Below are 20,634 nucleotides of genomic sequence, written 5' to 3'. Positions count from 1 at the left end.
AAAAAAAAAAATGTAAGACAATAATTTTAACAAACAAAAAATTTAGAAAGAGATATTGTATATAAAAAAATTATATATATGAACATAAAATAAAATAAATATATAAGGGGTGAGCCGAGGGAGCCCACACTCTATAATATATGTCATAATTTTTTTAAATTTTTTTGATACATATATAAAAAAATTATACTGTGCCCCTAAAATTATTTTTTTATTATTAATTTTTCTCTTTTATTTTTCAAATTCCTTAAATTTCCTTCAAAATTATACTGTGCCCCTAAAATAAAATTTTTCTGGACATGGAACTTTTTAAACTTTCAGATTTTGGATATGTGATTTTAACTCCAAACAAGCACGATCCCTTTTACAAACTCATCGTCTCAGAGTATTAACAACTATGGTATCTTGAACACCGGAAATAATTTTAATTCCAAAGTAACCCTTTTTACAAATTTATTTTGTCAGTATTAACCAATAAAGGAGATGAAGGGGTCTAGTATGTGGTGATTTGACAATGGAACTTTCTGTCATTGTTTTGGACGTTGGATTTTCAGTATGAACGATGAAGGTGTGTTGTACTTGTGATGATTTGACATGGCGGATGGAGGTTATGGAAGTTTCTGAGACATGCCGGATTTGGACTTTCAAAGCTTATGGGAGACCCTTTGACCAAAATTTAATTTGCATGCAAACAACCTTATACTATTCATAAACGCGCAAAATGAAAAGAAAAATTACAAATTTGTTTTAACCCCATTTGTAGTACAAAATATTTCAAGATTTTTTTTTTTTTTTTTTTTTTTTTGCCTTTTCCGTCCTGCCAAACAACGAAATTCACTTAATTCTCCGCCCCTTTCTTTCCTCCGTTTCTTTACTCCGAGCAGTCGAACTATGGACAGCAAGAAGTTTGAGTTCATCGACTCGCCAAAAGACAGACGATGGTCACGTCCCAATCCGCCATTGAATTCTCTTCAACTCAACAGATGATCTATATCAATAATTTTCCCACCAAAAGGTACCATACCAACAACACACCCTTTTGTACGATTCATATTTAGCGGGTAATCGATAGACGATTATCCCTGAATTTTAGACAATTATAATTGTTTCTTTCTTGTTATCCGGAGTTATAATATTGCCTCTAGATTGGGTTGAGATCATTGGACAATTAACTCTTTGTTTGGAATCAAACCTTTTGGGATTATTGGAAAGGGTTTGGCTTCTAAATAAAAGGAAAATCAATTTTGTTCCATTTTACCTATGTGTGTGTGTGTGTGTTTTTTAAACTAGATATTGTGAATAAATAATATTTGCATCAGTTAGCAAATTTAGACCAAATCTATAAAATAAAATAAAATAAATACAAAGATGGTGTATTACAAAAATTACACTATGTAGATTGAGAGATAATTTTGGTATGTTAAAAACATGAGTAGTAACTTTAGGGTAGAGAGGAAAAAAGTAAGGAAATAGAGGGATCATTTTGGTAAGTGAGAGAGTAATTACCAAATCTCTTCAAATTCTCACATTTTTTCTCCGAATTTGTGCAGGATATAAAATTTTCAATCAAATCCCGTCAAATCTCAATTTTTTTAAAATATCATTCCTTCCAAACTTCTTAAATTCATTTTTAAATCCAATTCTAATGAAATTTTACTACTACTTAATTTATTCTTTTTAAGGTATTTGAATGGTAGTAGGAGTTTTGGTTGACCAAATCCAATCTGGTTTGGCTTGCTCGTGACTCGTGAGGTTACGTGAAGGATGCATATTGCTTGTATGTAATAAATTCATATATATCTGTAAGACTATTTCTATATTCATATTAATTTATTTATATTGAGTCGAATTATCTCTTGCGTGTTCTTCTCTCAGAAGCCAGTTTACTCTTCGTTTTCTCTCAACTTCTATACAGAAATTTCATTGAAGGTTCATAGGTATGAATGCTAAATATTTTGAATTAATACCGAAGGTCGGTTTTGCTTAGTCAATGATTTCAGCCGCCAAACTTTTTTCGGCGGGTCTATGTTTATATTACTTTGCTAACTACAATATATATACATGTTACAAGCCATTCATGCTCTAAATTACTTGAAAATATAAAGCTGGCTCGTCAAAATATCTAAAAATTTTGGAAATTTTGAGTGCTAGTAGTGATTCGAAATCTATATTAGTCCTGTGGGATTATTATATCGAGCTGAATAAATTGTGGATGTTCTTTGGTGTTTGATTGGGTTTTGCAGGTGGAGGTTTAGATTGCATTTTTTCAGTCTTGGTGTGCCTTATTTAAGGAGGAGGTTTTATCAAATTTTGTGTGGATTGTAGAGAGAATGGGTGGCAGCAGTTCGAAAGGGACCATTCGAAGACAATTTTCATCATTTGGTTCGTCTTCGTTCAATTTTCATGGATACCCAGAATCGCCACACCCTGAACAGGAGCCATACTATACACCTCAGCATCACCACGCACCTGCCCCTGCCCCTTATAATCATGGGGCTCAAACTCCTCAGCCACAACGGAAGTTGGATAGGAAATATTCAATGATAGCTGATAACTACCAAACATTGGAACAGGTATAAATATATGCAGATTTATCAATTAATCTCTTTGTAGGACTTGATTTTGATTTAAATTTTTAAATTTTGCTTCATTTATGTGTTTATTGGATACCTAACAGCATGCCATCTCATCAGGTTACTGCTGCTCTTGTTGAAGCTGGCCTAGAATCTTCTAATCTCATTGTTGGCATTGATTTCACAAAGAGCAATGAGTGGACAGGTTCAGCTTTATCCAGATACTTAAAAACTTCTTTAATGACTTATGATGCAGTGTGCTAACCTTTTTCATGAAAATCAGGTGCAAGGTCATTCAACCGGCGGAGCTTACATCACATTGAAAATGGTCAAAATCCCTACGAACAAGCAATATCCATCATTGGAAAAACCTTAGCTGTTTTTGATGAGGATAACTTAATTCCTTGTTTTGGGTTTGGAGATGGTAATTTTAATCAAAATGGGCCTTGCTATATATATATATATATATATATATATATATTATTTGATTAATAGGGGTCTTGACATGGTTCTTTATCTATACCGTTATTTTGATGGTCTTCCTTTCATATTGTTTTCAGCCAAAACTCATGATCAAGATGTCTTCAGTTTCTACCCAGAGGGAAGATTTTGTAATGGATTTGAGGAAGTATTAGAACGATACAGGCAAATTGTTCCCCACCTTCGACTTGCAGGTGCCCTTTCTATGCACATCCCATTAGACATTTTTAAAAAACAGCATTTTCAAAGATGGTTTATTTTTTTAACTCATGGTTTCCTATTTGCTCATGGTAGGACCTACATCTTTTGCGCCGATCATTGAAATGGCCATGACCATTGTCGAGGAAAGCCGTGGTCAATACCATGTTTTGCTGATAATTGCTGATGGGCAGGTGATTCACTTTGATCAAGCTTCTGCCTTTTTTTTAGATTGACCTTCTGCCTTCTGCCTTATTTGGTTTGCGGAATTACATTGTGAGCTTGCAAGCTAGGATTCTACCATTGTCGATGTTGGCAATGCTCAGATTTATTAATACAACATATCTTGCAAGAGCTTCAAATTTTAATATTAAGACATACTATAAAACACACTCAACCATCAGCTCCTGCATTATTTGGTTTGCGGAATTACATTGTGAGCTTGCAAGCTACATGCTTAGGATTCTACCATTGAAGATGTTGGCAATGGTCAGATTTATTAATACAACATATCTTGCAAACAGTGAGCTTCAAATTTTAACATTAAGACATACTATAAAACACACTCAACCATCAGCTCACCATACTACTCTCTAAGCAGGGTAATTTTCTAACTGATTTTGAGCCAATTAACTATCTTATATTCTGAATTTTTGACGAAAGTTTGAAGGAACTTTCACCTAGTTAAAAACTTTTGTAAGAGAAAATAGGAGATCTCGCTCTATAAACTATGTATCTAGTTTCTAATAAACACAATACTGGAAGGAATTAATTGCTAATAAACGCATCTTTCTCACAAGAGATATTATAGTAATACATCAGAATTGTTTTATGGCTGGTATTATCAATATGTCTTCATATTGTTTGATACATTTTGGCAGAAAACAGTAGTGTAGCAAACGTTCCAATAAGCTATGAAAAAAGAAAAAAGGGAAAAGAAAAGAAATTAATTTCAAAGTCCCTCATTGACTTTAGTGAAATGGTGAGACGTATATACAAGCTACAGCTATGATGAAAAAGTTCATTACATGCATTACCTTGTTTGTATGTTGCATTATTGTACTTCGCATAGGATTTTACAAGTGTAAAAATTTTCAATAAAACCTTACAGGAGTCCTCAATTGTCTGTCTAAAATCAACTTCTCCATCAGAACTTTCTTTCATCTAGTTTCCTTTTCTTGATAAATCTTCATCTAGTATCCTTCAACCAATGTATGTGATATTGCTAGCTGAAATGCAATCTTTTATGTATTTAAAAAAAAAAAAATCAATTTTTCTAGGTTTCAAGTATCACTAGATTAAAAATAACAAGGAATTACTTTATATTGCTTTGTGTGTTGCAGCCTCTAGGCATATAAATTTTGAATTCATGTCACAGCATCATCTGTGTTTAACAGAGTTTATCTGATCCTTTATAAAAGTGTCTTTGACCCTACCAACACTGACATTTAGATCTTGGAATCAGTTGAACCTATAAAGCATAGATGTTGGGTGGGGTGAAGAGATTAGGCTTTCTACTGATTTTAGTTGATGTTGGAATAAGAAGGGTAATGATATGTTTTTGGCCACATATAAAACTAGGATAAAACCTGACTAGTGATTGCATTTTTTATATTAATTCGTTGGAATGTACTATTTGAGTATTGTACTTCATTTTGAAGAAGGCTACACTTTTAGGTTACTGAACTATGAACTTCATATCAGTGTAAAAGAAACTCTGTAGAATTGATGCCATAATTTTAATAGACTCAAGGTGCTCCTCAAATTAAGTGACTTGTCTATTCATGGGCAAACTGTCCTCTCTTATTTTTCTTGCTATTTACGCTTCATTGTAAATGTCTGTTACCATAGGTGACAAGAAGCGTGGATACTCAGCTTGGTCAGCTCAGCCCACAGGAGCGCAAGACTGTTGATGCTATTGTAAAAGCAAGGTAAATCATTGCTAACTTGAGCTTTTTTGTTGTGAACTTGGTATTTTATTATCTCATATGCCTCTGTTTTTTTTCAGTGAGTTCCCGTTGTCAATTATTGTTGTCGGGGTTGGAGATGGTCCTTGGGACATGATGAGGGAGTTTGATGATAATATCCCTGCTCGAGCCTTCGATAATTTTCAGGTTTGCTACGTCACTCGAATGTCAATATATGTCAGTGTCATGTTCATGTTTCTAAAATTGTGTAATTGGGAATAACTGCATTTCTTTGCGTTGACAGTTTGTGAATTTTACTGAGATCATGTCAAAGAACACAAATCCAATGAGAAAGCAGACAGAATTTGCACTCTCTGCCTTGATGGAAATACCTTCTCAATACAAAGCAACTATGATGCTCAATACATTGGGGTAAAAACTGAACCGTTTTACTTGGATATTGGTTCCGTTTCCACCTCAACTTTTCAATATATAAATGTTATATATTTTTCTGTTATTTCTAATGCAGTCGTCAGACCAGTAATGCTCCAGGAAGGGTTCCTCTTCCCCCGCCTCTTTACAACGCCCCTTCTTTCAACAATAGCTCAAAACCTCATCATTCGAGCAGTTTCCAGAAGAGTGCACCTACTTATCCTGGATACGACACATCAAAAAGCACAGCTCCTACTTATCCTGGATACGACACATCAAAAAGCACAGCTCCTCCTTATCCTGGATACGACACATCAACAAGCACAGCTCCATCTTCAAGTTCTCTTTATGATAATCAGGTATAGAAAATTTTCTATATAGTGGCAAGACATCATTAGCTGTGTCATTATATTTTTTGACACTGTTGTGATTTAACAAGCTTTCTCTTAATATTTAGTCAGCAAAAACTGATTCACATTTACTATAGTTCAACAATGCCATTGGTTTTATTTAATCTTGTTTGGAAGGTGTTAATATTTTATTTTTGATGAATCCGGACAGGTTTGCCCTATTTGTCTTAGTAATCCAAAGGACATGGCTTTTGGTTGTGGGCATCAGGTAATTTAGTAAATTACTCTTCTGTTATTTCTTGATGAACTTAGGTCAAAAGTGTTTTTAAGTAAATTGATGTTTTGAAATTTCTTCTCTCTAACGGTTTTCTTTTTTTGGCAGACTTGCTGTGAATGTGGAGACGGACTTGAATCATGTCCCATTTGTCGGACTAAAATCAAAACCCGGATAAAGCTCTATTAATACGAGTTTCTGCATATCTAGAGATTTCTTGCTGCTCTTGACTTTAGATTGTTTGGTTCAGCTGATGCTGCATCAGATGACATGATCCGGGGGAAGAAATGGTCAACCACGAAAATTGTAGTTTTTATACATTCATCATTTTTGTTAAATTTTTTTAGAAGGAAAAAGAAAAAGAATCAAACTATAATTAATCTGTTTTTGTGATGTACAGTATTGGGTTGTGTCTTGTACATTGTTTTTTGGCCTCGGACAACACACCAGTTTTGAAATAGTAATCTATGCTTGAATGTATTTTGAAGACAGCTGATGTTAAATATTTTTAGACCTACAAATGTAGATGAGCAATCTTTGTGTTTTTTGCGAGAATCTTAAAATAAACAGGCTCGGAGCCAATATTCCAAAGGATTTGGTAAAGTTGGAACTGTGAGTTGAATCTAAGGTTTGTTAGGTTCAAAACATATGGATTTGAATATTTTTTGTTGTTTGGAATGGATTGATTTTTATGTAATTTGATTTTGTGGGTTTTCAAATGACCAAGAATAATGTTCTGAAATTCCTAAAAAAAATTGAATATTTTTATCTCCAATTGTGGTTTGTCTTTTTTACTTATCAAAATGGTTGGGGAGACTTCTATCCTTTATGGGGATGAGATACCCCTGGCCCATAAAAATTTGAACTTTATTTTGTTAAAACTTTCTTGAAAATGTCAACTAAATGAATTAATGAGAGCTATTTCTTATTTTGATTTTTTTTGAGAATTTTTTCTCAGACAACAATAATCTAGTCTTGTGGATTTCAGATTTGGGTTTTGCTACATGTTTCTATCGAAATTCTAAATTGGATTGGATCAAATGGACTCCAATAAAAAAGAAAAATATTTTAAAATCCTCTGAAAAATGATCAGATTTCATGGATCCGAATTTGATACTTTTTAAGTTTATTTGTTTTGAAATATAATAAAATTTGATCAAATTCCATGGTATTTGAAAAGTCATTATTCATCCAGTTCCTTCCCTAATGTATATTGATACATAATACATTCTAAACGCCGTTTCTTCTCGAAAACAAAAATGAAATTTCATTTCATTTCATTTATTTTTCTTTTTGAAATCTCATTCTCATTCTCAAAAGAATACGGTTACAAACACAGCATTGAAGCCCTCCTAGATGAATTATATTTAAATGTATATTTCAATCATTTTGACTTTTGAGAGAATGTGAGTGTAGAAGATAAAACGTAATGCTATGATCAGTGCCAAAAGCAATAACATGAGCATTGCCTTGCAAGTCTGAAGATTGAAGGGACAACATTTTTGGTGTTTTATCCCAAAAGTGACAGAAGGGTGCCATATTTCAACGCGTTAGCTTATCCTCAAAGTTAGTTTGATCGGATGCGTGACAATTTATGGATCTATTCCTTGGCCTGTTTCCAACACCAATAACTATGTATGCTCTCAGAATCTGAAATGCAAATATTTAAAATTATAGTTTTATATCATATATAAGTTATATTCAGTTTTATAGAATTGGAGTTTTGGAATTGATTAAATTGATTCCACCAATTCTAATTTTATGCAGCTGAATATATCTTTATTTTTTTTAATTTTATTTTTGTAATTTTAAATTTTAAAATGAGTAAGATGTAGGTATAATATATTCAACTTGGATGTAAAATAATAGTGTGAATATATATTGGCTTTAATTCTAGATCCAATCCAAAACAAAGCATAATCACTATAATTTGGATTGTACATGGATTATAAGTTTACAAATGATGTTTATAGGGTCTTGCTCTAAATTGAATTCAAATATGGATACTTGTATTAAAATGTGAATTAGGAATTGAATTTACATGTAAAATATTTTTCAGAAAATATATTTTTATTTCTTATTGTTTGGTTGTAATAAAATATTTACGAAGAAAAACAAATTTTAAAATTTTACAAAAATAATTTATCCATCAATTTTTGATAAGTTATTTTATACGTCCCACCAGAAAGATTTGACCTCAACCTCGACTTAACATTTGCCAAATACCAAAAAGTACAAATAAGAAAAATATTTTATCTAAAACGTGAAAATATTTTTTTTTTTAAATTTTACGTCGAAACAAACGGAACTTAAGATGAGTTTGATAAACACGGTATTTAATTAAGGGTACGTTTAACTGCATGAAATTAGAGTTTTGAACTTAAAATTGATGAATTTTTTTTAAAAAAAAACTAAGAAAATTGAATCAAATTTTTTTTCAAATTTCACCAATTCCAATTTCAAATTCAAATCTAAAGCTCCAATTTCATACAACCAAACACACCCAAATGTATTTGATAACACAATTTAAATATCATAAAGAAAACAGTAAAGATCACTTAAAATTATTTTAAGTGACTTGACATCACTTTTCACTTATTGTTGAGAGCCTAATTCTTTTTAAAAAAAATATCAAAAAGATATATATATTTTTTAATTACCACTTGAAAACTTCAACAATTGAAATTTCAGCTCTTAAAATTTTATGTTTTATCAAACAATACATTGTACATCAACCCCGATGCCATTTCACTACATAAAACCAGCTCAACCCCGATGCCATTTCACTACATAAAACCAGCGTAACGCCGTAACCCCATGAAAAATGAAATTGATACCTAAGACTGCAATGTCCGTGTGCGTGCGCGTGAGAGAGAGAAAGACAGGGAAGCAACCCCAATTGGCAACTTTCACCCAATGAAGGATGTATGTAAACAGCACCCCCACTGAGATCGTTCGAAGCCCCGGCTAGTACCATCTTTCCAACCTAACATACTTCACTAATACTTGCTGAAACTGAAAACATGACCAACACAAGAAATTGGTTGATTTCTCCAGTATATGCATGTTTTTAGTCTTTGCTGGACAATACATTAGACACCTACATTTTGTCATCAACATTGGCCCCATCTCATGCCATAAATCCAGTGTCTAACACGTATGCAGCTGTTTAAATGTAAGACTAAGCAAGAACTTGAGGATGGATTCATGTACATGTATGAATATATGTATTCTATGTAATGTAGTAAGCAAAACACTCTGGATTAGCAGGAGACCATGCAGACAAGATTATATTATAATCCAGCCATACTGAACTTCAATCACTAGCACTAGTAATATTCCAAATAAAAGCAAAAACCCAAACCATATTCAAGCTGCAAAAACCTAATCCATTCCTCATTGCAAATGACTGGAGAATAAGCAGCGATCATATCAGTACAATCACTTTAAAAAGCATCCATTTAGATCATCATGCAAAATGGTGTAATTGATAACCCTAATAGCGAAGAAGCCATGGAGAAAGAAAACATAGGAATATAGTGACTATTTGTAACTTAAAATCAGCCATGCGCAGAACAGAATCTTCACTAGCACGAACCTCTCCTGCATGCATTTCCAGCAAGTCCAACAAACTCCCAGTTTCTGTCACAAAAATCATATGATAATTAAAAACAAGATTCAGTATAGTTGTTTAAGTTGCATCAACACATCACGCAATAGATTCATTATGAGATTTTTCAGCAACATCCAAGAACAGTCCTGCAATGAACTTACATATTTTATTGAAGGCCACAATATCGCAGCTCTGGACAAACTCATCAACTGGCTCAACCGTAAGACGTTCTTCGATGAGACTGTCAACAGACACCAAGTCATCCACAATGGTCATCATAATCTGCAATTTCTTTATACCATATCCAACAGGTACAAGTTTGGCTGCAACAACACATGTTTACAAGTTAATTTGAGAAACATGACTTCAACATCACTTGATTGCTTCAGTTCCAAAAATACTTTAGTTTCCATTTCCTCCTAGAAGAAATACAAGACAACAGAAAGAGAAACATACAAGCTCCCCAAGTCAATCCTTCCATCTGAACACCTCTAACAGCTTTCTCAAGCATTTGCATGTCAGTCTCATCATCCCATGGCTTCACATCCAACAGAATTGACGACTTTCCAGCTGAGAATAAAAACACAAGAAGATTGAGCTTATAAATTACAAGAACAATGAGGGATTAAAAAAATAATAAAAAATAAAAAGAAAAGAAAAAAGAGCAAGGTCCAAAAGCAGCATAAGCAAACATCTAAAACCCATCCTGTTGGGGGAACTTGTAAAATAGTATAGGATAAGAATTTCAGTAGTTGGAACTATATATACATCTGCAAGGGATTGCTATGTAGAGTCTCCCAGCAAAGAAGTCCAAGGGTCCAAAATAGAATGTTATGGATTATATAGATATATGTAGGTTACTAATCTTGAAGCAATCTTTCCACTTACTGATGTCCTCTTTGCATCATATATGGACTCTTTCAAATGCATGAAATATCCATGTCAAATTTCAAAACAAGTACCCATATTAAAAGATATATACTACATAGAAACAACATTTATGCCAGGAAATTAAATAAAAATATTGATAATACTATTTGTAAATCTGATACAGGAGTAGACAGATACACATACCCGAGTCTATGTAATATAATTATCGTCTAACAATAATAGAAGAAAAAGTCTCAAACTGTGCATGAGTACAAGAGAAGAAACTCACATTCTTTCTTTTTTCCAGATGCCTTCATGGCAGATGCACGTTCCTCAGCAGCTTTCTTTTCCTCTTCAGTCTCTTCACCAAAGAGATCCACATCATCATCATCGTCATCCTCAGCAACTGAGGCCTAAAACACATGTTCCATACAAAGAATTAAGATACAATTCTTAATTATTATTATTAACAAGTAGATCTAGAAAGGTGCTAAACTTGTTCAAATGTTCTACGTAGTACAAAACTCCACATATCAGACAAATAACAAACTTGACTAGGAGAATACATATACATCTCCAGGTTGTTTCTATATAATGTCTCGGGAGCCTTTAGTGTCCAGAACCTTGCACCAGTAACGTGGATCACATTAAAGGGAAACTTACCAACTAACAATCTAAAACTTAGGTCTAGGAAGTCTGTCAACATAAAAAAAGTAAACATCAAGAACATCTGCCAAGGAATTCTCCATACAATCATGTAAAGTTCAAATACTGAAATAAACACTCATCAAAGTCAACAAGGTACCAACTGATAATTTATTACATAGTTTAAATATAATATAATGACAATAAAGCAACTAGCCAACGACTCCAGTAAAACACAAGCAGGACCTCTTCATGCAATATTAATTGATCTAGTGAGTGGCTTAAATGGACTAAATCTTATTCCTCCTCCTTTCTTGCCATTCCTGAAAAAAAGGGATAGGTTGAGGAGGAGGATTCAGAAGGAAAGTGTCCTAGTACCGTCTCCTTCATCTCCAAAATGTTGGGGGGTGAGCAGAGCCCAGCAGGAAATACACTAACAATTTTTAACCATTGATTCATGTGGTGCACCCAAACAATAAGAATATGGTAGTAAATGGCAATAAAAATATAACAGGTTCACGCAACTCAAATTCATGCTAAACAACATGCTTTACAATTTCTAACTCAATCGTATCAGAAAACAAGACAAATCTTATTCAAGCACTTCTCAAAACACAAATTACATTTCATCCTCACAAATCCGAGCATTGTCTGTATTGCCGTCCGCTTGCCTACAAGCAAGCCCTGTAACACAACTGTCGAATTATGGGCTACTAACCCACTGGGATTCAACATCACTTGACCAAGTTTTAGGTCTTTCACCCTAGGGCTCTGAACCCTGCCTTGCTTCTACGGCACAACCCCGTCAACCAATCAATTACCATCTAACAATGTGTCAATTATTTCATGGTGAAACAACAATTTATAAGCATGTTTTCTCATCCATCACAAGGCATGAATTAATCACCAAATCAGTTCGTTTCAAATCAACAGCATAACCTTATGTTCAAATCCACATATTCACATCTCTATCATCAAGTTACGCAGAAAGAACATAACACTGCAATCTACACATATTCATCACAATAACTACCAAGTGAGAAGTATATATATAAATACATATATATTATTGTACTACAATTAAAATATGGTTATTCGCATGAAACAACAAGAAGGAGCAGATCGCAAAATTAAGAGTTAAAAGGGTTAGCATACCCCTACCTCAGGTCCTCAATCGCTAGACCCGAAATCACCAAATTCCCAAAACTTTCAAATATAAATTTTTTAACCATAGTCTTGTAGAGCATAACGAGATGAACAATCTTTGTTCTTGGATTTCTTACAAACCCCCATTCCCTGACTCTAGATTTAAGGATGGAGGTTGAAAGAGAATAAGGCGAAGAAAGAAAGAACAGAAAATTAGGGTTCTGTCTTCTTCTTCTTCTTCTTTTTTCCATTCTCTTCCTCTTCATTTTTTTTTTTTTCATATACCCAGCAAAATCCCTGAGACAAATTACGTCTTTCTTCTTCTTTTTTCCTCTTTCCCTTTGCCTAGGGCAAATGCCAAGGCAACCCAAGGCCCTCTTTTTATTTTATTTTCTCCTTTCCTCGGCACAAACACCAAGGATCTTGAGACTCCTTTTACTTTCTGATTAGTTTGACTCTTGATTTGAACTAAGGTGCTACTTATATTTAGATGTTGACTCTATAGTGGCAATGCACTTATTGTGTGACCATTATATTTCTTAATAAATGGGTAAGTGGTGGTCAACTCAAAATCTAAATACTAATTATTTGATCAGTACAACATGCCAATACGCTCTATCACAAAAACAATTTAAGGACATAAGCCACATTCTACCAAATCCTAAATTCTTCAACTAAAACCTTAAACATACATTTTAAAAATAAATAAATAAAAAATTACTAGCCTCCAATTATTACTACATTTTATAACATAAAGCATCTTTTGTGAAAGTAACAAAATTGGCAGAAGTGTGCATATGATAGGTAATCTTCAAATGGACCCAAACGTATTTCACTATGCAATTTCAGCCAAACCAATTACTTCAATTAATTAGATTCAGAAATTGCACGGTAGTAGCTGGGCATGCTTAACCCTAAAAGAGTACATCTTTAATCTACTAGATAACTTTTTGATGCAAAAACATTGTATCTCTTTGAAGATGACATCATCGTAGATTCAATATAATAATCAGAATAACAATAATAATAATAATAATAATAATAATAATAATATAATTGCATCATCTTCCAGACTTCCATTCTCAGAATCATTAAGAAGAGCAAAAGGATTCTGAGTTTCGATAGAGTTAGAGGGCACATTCTTTATCGTTAAATCACCACCAAGAAAAATACTTTCTTGCATTCCGGTTAGCGTGGTACATTTGGCATGACTTAGGAAGGGCTACTTTCAATGAGGGCATCCCTCGCCTCAGACTCCTCACTCCTTACCCGATATTCGCCACTCATTTCATATATCTGAGAGGGTAAATAAATATCGCTAAATAGGTACAGTTATTGCAAATAACATTAATAAATTCCTAACACCAACTAACGCCAAACAAGAGCTTAATAAAAATTCAGGATAAGATAGGTGTGCACACACACATGAAAAAATATAATCAGAGCAACAAATGCTAACATTAAACAGACACGTCGAGAAACTTACCTTAGTGTCAACAGTAGCCGGAGTTGCAACAGCATTCTCAGTGACAGGAGCTGAACCCTCTACAGTGACACCGCAACCTTCACCACAAACACCACTGCAAGGCAAGCATTCCATAAACTCGATAAGTAGCAGTTTTAAAGAAAATGACTGAGTCTAAAAAAATAAAAAAATAGTAGAACGTGATGGTAAATCCGTACTGTTTTATATTCACAATAATTATGACAGTCAAATTGGTTGTAAGAACTTACGAAATCCTCAAAAGTGCATCAATGTGGTGAAACCACCGAGACACATTCACGTATTTAGCTGGTGGAGGTTTTGAAAGAGTTGCATGCACTGTGATATCATCCTTTGAAGCTTGGTACCTTAAAGGGTGAATATACAGATTATCAAAAATCCATACATAAAGAATGATGCTATCTATGCAAAATAAAGATACAAATTAGCAAATAATTTACCAGACATAAAAATGTGTCACAAAATTAATGCAATGGAACTCACCCCGTGATGTAACTATGTGAAAGGAGGTAATCGTCGAGCTTCTTCAGGCCACACTCTGAGCTGAGATTGTAGAATGTGACAGCCATTGCTAAATATTAAGCAGTGTCTATCTGAAAGCAAAATAGAGGATTGATTTTAAGTTTATGCTTGAAATGCATATGGAGTTTAATGTTCACTGATCCAACCGAATTAACCAATTAACAACTTAACATTTTTTCACATTCAAGAAATTGAAAAGATGTTAAATTGTGCCAACTCTGACAAAACAATGAGTAAAGCGTATATTAGAAAATTTTCCATACAACCATGATAATAGTCAGAAGGAAAAACGGCTACTGTTAGATAGTTATTTGAGCATTGTACCCTAAACTTCCGTATGCTAATCGATTGACTCCCAATTAATAAAACACACGTCTATTAACATAAATCTGCGTTTGACAGAAACAATAGATATACTCAAATCTCAGGGAACACCTCAACACCCATCCTCCAAAACACATCAATAACAATATCATGTTAATAGAATTTGCACTGATCACATCAATACACCATCCCTAAATGAACAACAATATTTTTTTACCAACCCAATTGTTTGCAATCAAGACGAACCCTTAGACCTAATGCTTCCTAGGGCACCAGGGCCAAGTGACTTACCCACTTGAACCAACTCGTGGGGTTCTAAATGAACAACAATACAACAACAACCACCAAGCATGGGGTCGGCTCCAAAACGAACAAAAAAAAGTTCTTTAAATCGAAACCAACATGACCTTACAATAAATAATTAGACCCACAAATTCACAACAAAATCATATATTCCCAGTATCTCAAAATATGCCTTCACCTCATTATGAAAATACATTCTTTTTCGAGACTATGTAATCAGTTATTCACTTCAGATGGGTTCACTTGGAATCAACATCAGTTCCTCCCATTACATGAACCAACACTCTAGTTAGCAAATTTCATGTATCATTAAAAAAAATAAGGGCTTTAAAACCAACATGAACATACCGATAAACACTTCTTCTTTTTTCGATAAGTAACGCATACCAATAAACACTCAGACCCACAAATTCGCAACAAACATATAATCCCAATACGTCGGAAGGAAAAAAGTATTCCTTGTAATAAAATCGATTATTTTCTGTGACTAGCGAAAACAAAGAGGGGAAAATTTTTTGTACCAGTGAAAAGAAAAATCACTTTGTTTCGTAAGAACTAAAATCAGCATAAAGAAAAAAATAAAGAAAAGAAAAATAAATAGAGATTAAGAAGAAGAGGGGAAAACATTTAAAATAAATGTGTTGGGAAAGAGACAACTAGGACAGAAAGAGAAAATTAGGGCGGCTGTATCGTGAAACAGAAAATTAGGGATTGCAATGGAGAAGAAGAAAAGGAAGAAGAGAAAGAAAAGGAGAGAGAATAAGCAAACAGAATACTCACTACGCCAAGGTTTCGGGGAAATTTTCAGCGGTCGGTCCACAAGCTCCCTTTGCCTTCGAGTGTCTCTCGAGTCTGAAAGCTGAACTGTACCTAGGGCAGCATAGGTGAACGTATTTATTTCTTAATGAAATTTTTTTAATACCAATTTTGCCCTGAAGAAAGTTTGGGAAAGTAGGATTTCCATTCCCAAAAATTTTTGCGCATAAAACACACTAAAATTCACTTTTAACGTAAAAATTGTATAGTTTAATATATTACTTTCTTATTATACTTTGTCTCGTTCTTCTTCTTAATTTTTGTTGTTCTTTTTCACTAAAATTAGAAACTTATTAAAAAGGTTTTCGTTGAAAAAGTAAGCAACGTTCTTCTTCACTAAAATTACTAAAAAGTAAATAGGTAAGTTTTTTCTTTTGTGAATTATTTGTTTATACGATCATGTATTATTAATTTAATTGTTTGTATTTTTATGACTGCATCGAAAATTTATTTATTTTTTTCTTTAATTATGGAAAAACTAGTCTCATTTTTTTTACCTAAATATGACTAATATAATTTCTTTTCTTTTTCTTTCTTATTGTGGTTGACAATTTATCTCATTTTCTTTTTCTTTTTTTTCCTTTCATAACTAATGTTATTCTTTCTTTTCTTTTCCACTATCCCAAACATAGCCTTAAGGTCCGTTTGGATGGGATGAGTTAGAGGGATTTGAAAAGAAAAAAAAAAACAACCACAAATGAGGAAAAGTGTGTTTGATATAATGAAAAAAATAAATAAATGATAATATTAGTTAAGAAAAAAAAAATATATATATATATATATATATATATTTATATATAAGTATTAAGGAATTTGGTTGATTTTTATTGCTCTTGACTGTACGTGTTTGGTTCATCATATTCACATGATCCAAAGGTAAAAAATGGTTAAGTAACCAAAATTGTAGCAAATTCTATACACTTAGTCCTTTATTTGAGAAGATCAACTATAATTAATCTGTTTTCGGGATGTAAAATGTTTTGTTTTATTTTTAACATCACAAAAATTCTGCAATTAATATATGCCTTAAAGATATATAATACTATTTTTAAAAAGTTACACAGATAGAGTTAGGAGTCGTAAATAACAAATTGATTTATTTTAAAAGTTCATTTTTCAATTTGATTGAATTAAATAAAATAATTACAAATGTATTAAGAATTATTATTAATATCCAAAATACCATCCAAACTTTTATTTCAAAATACTAAAATACCCTTTTTAAAATAATATAATTCCAAAATAAAAAGTTGAGGATCAAATTGAATTAGCAAATATGAATTAAATAATTGATAAAGACAACCAAAAAAATGGAGAAATTAGATTTTGGTAAACTCAAGAAAATATAAATGGTGGCCAAACTTAAAAATACAGTAATTGCCCAGAAGTGGCCAATTGAGGATAATTTGGGCAAGAACACTAAATTATGTATGGAAGTGTTGAACATGAATGGAGCCTAAGAAACAAGAGAAACAAGGGGGTGTTGCCCATTTCTCTCTACTCAATCAAATTTACCGCATATGGTCTTGATTTACAGAATATTAATCTTGTCTCAATATACTTCTTGATTTATATACATAACATATATACATATATGATTTTAGAGCATAGTAAAACCGTGGATTCTATAGATGACATCGTGATTGATGCACATTAATGAGAATTCAATAGATAGAATCACATGGTAATTTCATTCTTTTTCACTAAATCAGTCACATTAGTAGATTTGATCACATGGTTTAATACGTGGCCAGAGCCACCAATTGGACAAGGTATCACTACTTAAATTCTACCACTGCCACTCCCATCTTTAAACACCTCCACCCAATTGAAGAAGATTATGATTGATAAAAACAAAAGTGGTGGCTATGGTGACGAGGGCTGCTCCTATTTTGTGGCATTTTTGTTGTACGAGTAGTTATCGCAGTCAGTGGTGATGCGGAGGAATCGAGTAGTGGCGGAGAGAGGTTGAGGATGAAGAGCTCACTCCGGTGGCAAGAAGAGTTTTAAGAAGGGTATTTTGGAGTAAGAGTTTTGAATGTATTTTGAAACTTAATAATAATTTTTGATGCATTGGTAATTATTTTATTTAACTCAATCAATTTGAAAAATAAATTTTTAAAATAAATCATTTTGTTATATAACATTCCTAAATTTAGTCATCTGTAGTTTTTCCCACTATTTTTGTACAAGTTAAAACACGGGTAATGTTTCTTAAATGTGAATGAATTAAATTATGTGAAGTTTATGGACCATGGACACCTAGTGGTGCTGCTACGTTTGCTCCATAATTCTCTTTTCTTTTTCTTTTTTCCTGATGCTTTTATTACGGGTCTTTTCAGCTACTAGGACCTTCAAAAGGTCAAAAATAAAACACAAAAAAGAAAAGAAAATGACAAATTAGCTAATCAATTTTTAATGGTTTTGGAGAAAAAGAAAACAAATTGTGAATTCAGAATATACTCTTTTCTTTTGTGTGTGTGTGTGTGTGTCCGTACGCATTGCTTTCCACGAAATTGTAGTATCAAAATGTTGTTGGTGGTCTCATTCAACCTTCTTGTACATTAACAGGCCGGGTCTTGTTTTCCGCGACTCTAGCTTCTTGTAGATTGCAGAGCCAATGGGTTCTCTTTTTTATTTTATTTTTTATAATAGCTAGGGTCCCGATATAATTCTATAACGGTTATCGTGATTCATTATATTTTGTTTTCAGCCTCAACTCATGATCAAGAAGTCTTCAGTTTCAACCCAGAGGAAAGATTTTGTAATGGATTTGAGGAAGTATTAAGACGATACAGAGAAATTGTTCCCCACCCTCGACTTGCAGGTGCCCTTTTCTACGCATTTCATTAAACCTTTAGAATTTAAAAATAAATAAATAAAAAATAGCATTTTCAGGGTTCAGATTGTTGATTTATTAAGCTTTCCTACTTGCTCATTGTAGGACCTACGTCTTTCGCGCCAATCATTGATATGGCCATGACCATTGTGGAGGAAAGCTCTGGTAAATTCCATGTTTTGCTGATAATTGCTGATGGGCAGGTGATTCACTTTGATCAAGCTTTTGTTTTTTTATTTATTGACCTTCTGCCTTCTGCATTATATTGTTTGCAGAATTGCATTGTGAACTTGCAAACTTACATGCTGAGGATTCTACCATTGTAGTCTGTAGATGTTGGCAATGCTCATATTTATTAATACAGCGCATATCAACCAAACACTGAGCTTCAATTTTTAATACCACCTACTATAAAATAGTACTGTAAAAATACCCAACCACCAGCTCACAACACTACCCTTATTTTCAAACTGATCCTGATTTTGAGCCAATTAACTTTCTTATATTCTGAACTTCATTTCCCAATTTTTACTTTCTTTCATTTTGAACTCAAAAATGTTCTCACTTTTTTCAAGGCAGTTTGAAGGAACTTTTACACTTCTGATCTCTGTTTTCACCTGGTTTAAAACTGATGTAAGAGAAAATATGAGATCTTGCTCTCTAAACCATTTGCCATCTAGTTTCTAATAAACACGTACAATCACTGCAAGGAATTAATTTCCAATACACACATCTTTCTCACAAGAGATATATTGAATCTTGTCACGTTCTTCTAATAATAATACATCAGCAATGTTTTTATGACTGGTATTTCCGGTAAGTCTTCATATTGTTTGATACATTTTGGCAGACAACAGACTAGTGTAGCAAAAGTTCCAATATTCAATACAATGTTAGTGTAGCATTGAATATTTTATTTTCTGATTGGATTCAGCTAGCAATATTAGGTTTTGGACACTTTCATAATAATACTGGAGGCTTCATATTGTTTTATTTTCTGATTGCTATTCTAACTTGATGCCTTCACTGTAAATGTGTCTTACCATAGATGACAAGAAGCATAGATACTCAGCTTGGTCAGCTCAGCCCACAGGAGCGCAAGACTGTTGATGCTATTGTAAAAGCAAGGTAAATCATTGCTAACTATAGTCTTTTTTTTGTTGTGAACTTGGTTTTTAATTTATTATCTTATATGCCTCTCTGTTTATTGTAAAAGCAAGGTAATTTATTATCTTATTATGGTATATTTATTATCTTATATGTCTCTTTGTTTAATTTATTATCTTATATGCCAAACTATTCTATATATCGTGGCAATACATCATTATCTTTTTTGACACAGTTGTGGTTTGACAAACTCCCTCTTAATGTTTAGTCAGCAAAAAATGATTCACATTTACTTAATCTTCTTTGCCCTATTTGTCTTAGTAATCCAAAGGACATGGCTTTTGGTTGTGGGCATCAGGTAATTTAATTTATTACTCTATATTTCTGTTATTTCTTGATGATACTGAATTGTTTTCTTATTGGGCAGGCTTGCTGTGACTCAAGTGGAGAAGAGCTTCCATTATGTCCCATTTGTCGGACTCAAATCAAAACCCGAATAAAGCTCTATTAATTCGAGTCTCTATATATCTTGCTGCTCTTGACTGTGAAGCTGATTTATACAATCCAGAGGGGAGAAATGGTTAAGTATCGAAAATTGTAATTTTTATACCTTTATCATTTGTACAGTGTTGGGTTGCGTCTTGTAGATTGTTTTTTCTCCGACATCAATTTTTCAATAGTAATCTATGCCTGAAAGATACACATGCTATTCTATTTTATTTATTTTTTTG

The 20,634-nt window shown here is 33.0% G+C and overlaps 3 protein-coding genes across 4 annotated transcripts; 2 read left to right on the top strand and 1 right to left on the bottom strand.

Annotated features, from left to right (window-relative positions):
* The first annotated feature begins 860 nt into the window (after positions 1-860).
* LOC132276302 (E3 ubiquitin-protein ligase RGLG5-like) lies at positions 861-6,817 on the top strand. 2 transcript variants are annotated; one of them, XM_059777671.1, is made up of 13 exons: positions 1,691-1,777; positions 1,876-1,937; positions 2,244-2,573; positions 2,694-2,778; positions 2,857-2,997; positions 3,134-3,247; positions 3,348-3,445; positions 5,103-5,182; positions 5,260-5,365; positions 5,463-5,590; positions 5,688-5,949; positions 6,152-6,208; positions 6,323-6,817. In XM_059777671.1, exons 3-13 carry the CDS (start codon positions 2,331-2,333, stop codon positions 6,401-6,403), a joined length of 1,395 nt encoding a protein of 464 aa, XP_059633654.1. In that variant the 5' UTR covers positions 1,691-1,777; positions 1,876-1,937; positions 2,244-2,330; the 3' UTR covers positions 6,404-6,817. The 2 variants fall into 2 exon arrangements, with proteins under 2 accessions (XP_059633655.1, XP_059633654.1); XM_059777672.1 differs by lacking the exons at positions 1,691-1,777; positions 1,876-1,937 and adding an exon at positions 861-1,015.
* A 2,639-nt stretch (positions 6,818-9,456) lies between these two features.
* Positions 9,457-16,030, bottom strand: LOC132276300 (elongation factor 1-delta-like). The gene is made up of 8 exons (XM_059777668.1): positions 15,922-16,030; positions 14,476-14,585; positions 14,223-14,339; positions 13,975-14,068; positions 10,987-11,110; positions 10,284-10,397; positions 9,989-10,150; positions 9,457-9,856 (listed from the first exon to the last, which is right to left on the bottom strand). Coding segments are annotated over exons 2-8 (699 nt in total). The 5' UTR covers positions 14,562-14,585; positions 15,922-16,030; the 3' UTR covers positions 9,457-9,854.
* Positions 16,031-18,577: 2,547 nt separating this feature from the next.
* On the top strand, positions 18,578-20,403 carry LOC132278224 (E3 ubiquitin-protein ligase RGLG2-like). The gene is made up of 5 exons (XM_059780033.1): positions 18,578-18,581; positions 18,671-18,784; positions 18,902-18,999; positions 19,845-19,924; positions 20,331-20,403. The coding sequence occupies exons 1-5, from the start codon at positions 18,578-18,580 to the stop codon at positions 20,401-20,403; spliced, it is 369 nt and encodes a 122-aa protein (XP_059636016.1).
* Positions 20,404-20,634: the final 231 nt, after the last annotated feature.

Source organism: Cornus florida, unplaced genomic scaffold, assembly GCF_030987335.1.
Source record: "Cornus florida cultivar Cherokee Brave unplaced genomic scaffold, ASM3098733v1 CherokeeBrave_3.0.0_Hap2_Chr10, whole genome shotgun sequence".
NCBI lineage: Eukaryota > Viridiplantae > Streptophyta > Magnoliopsida > Cornales > Cornaceae > Cornus > Cornus florida.
This window is presented reverse-complemented; position numbering and strand designations above follow the sequence as displayed.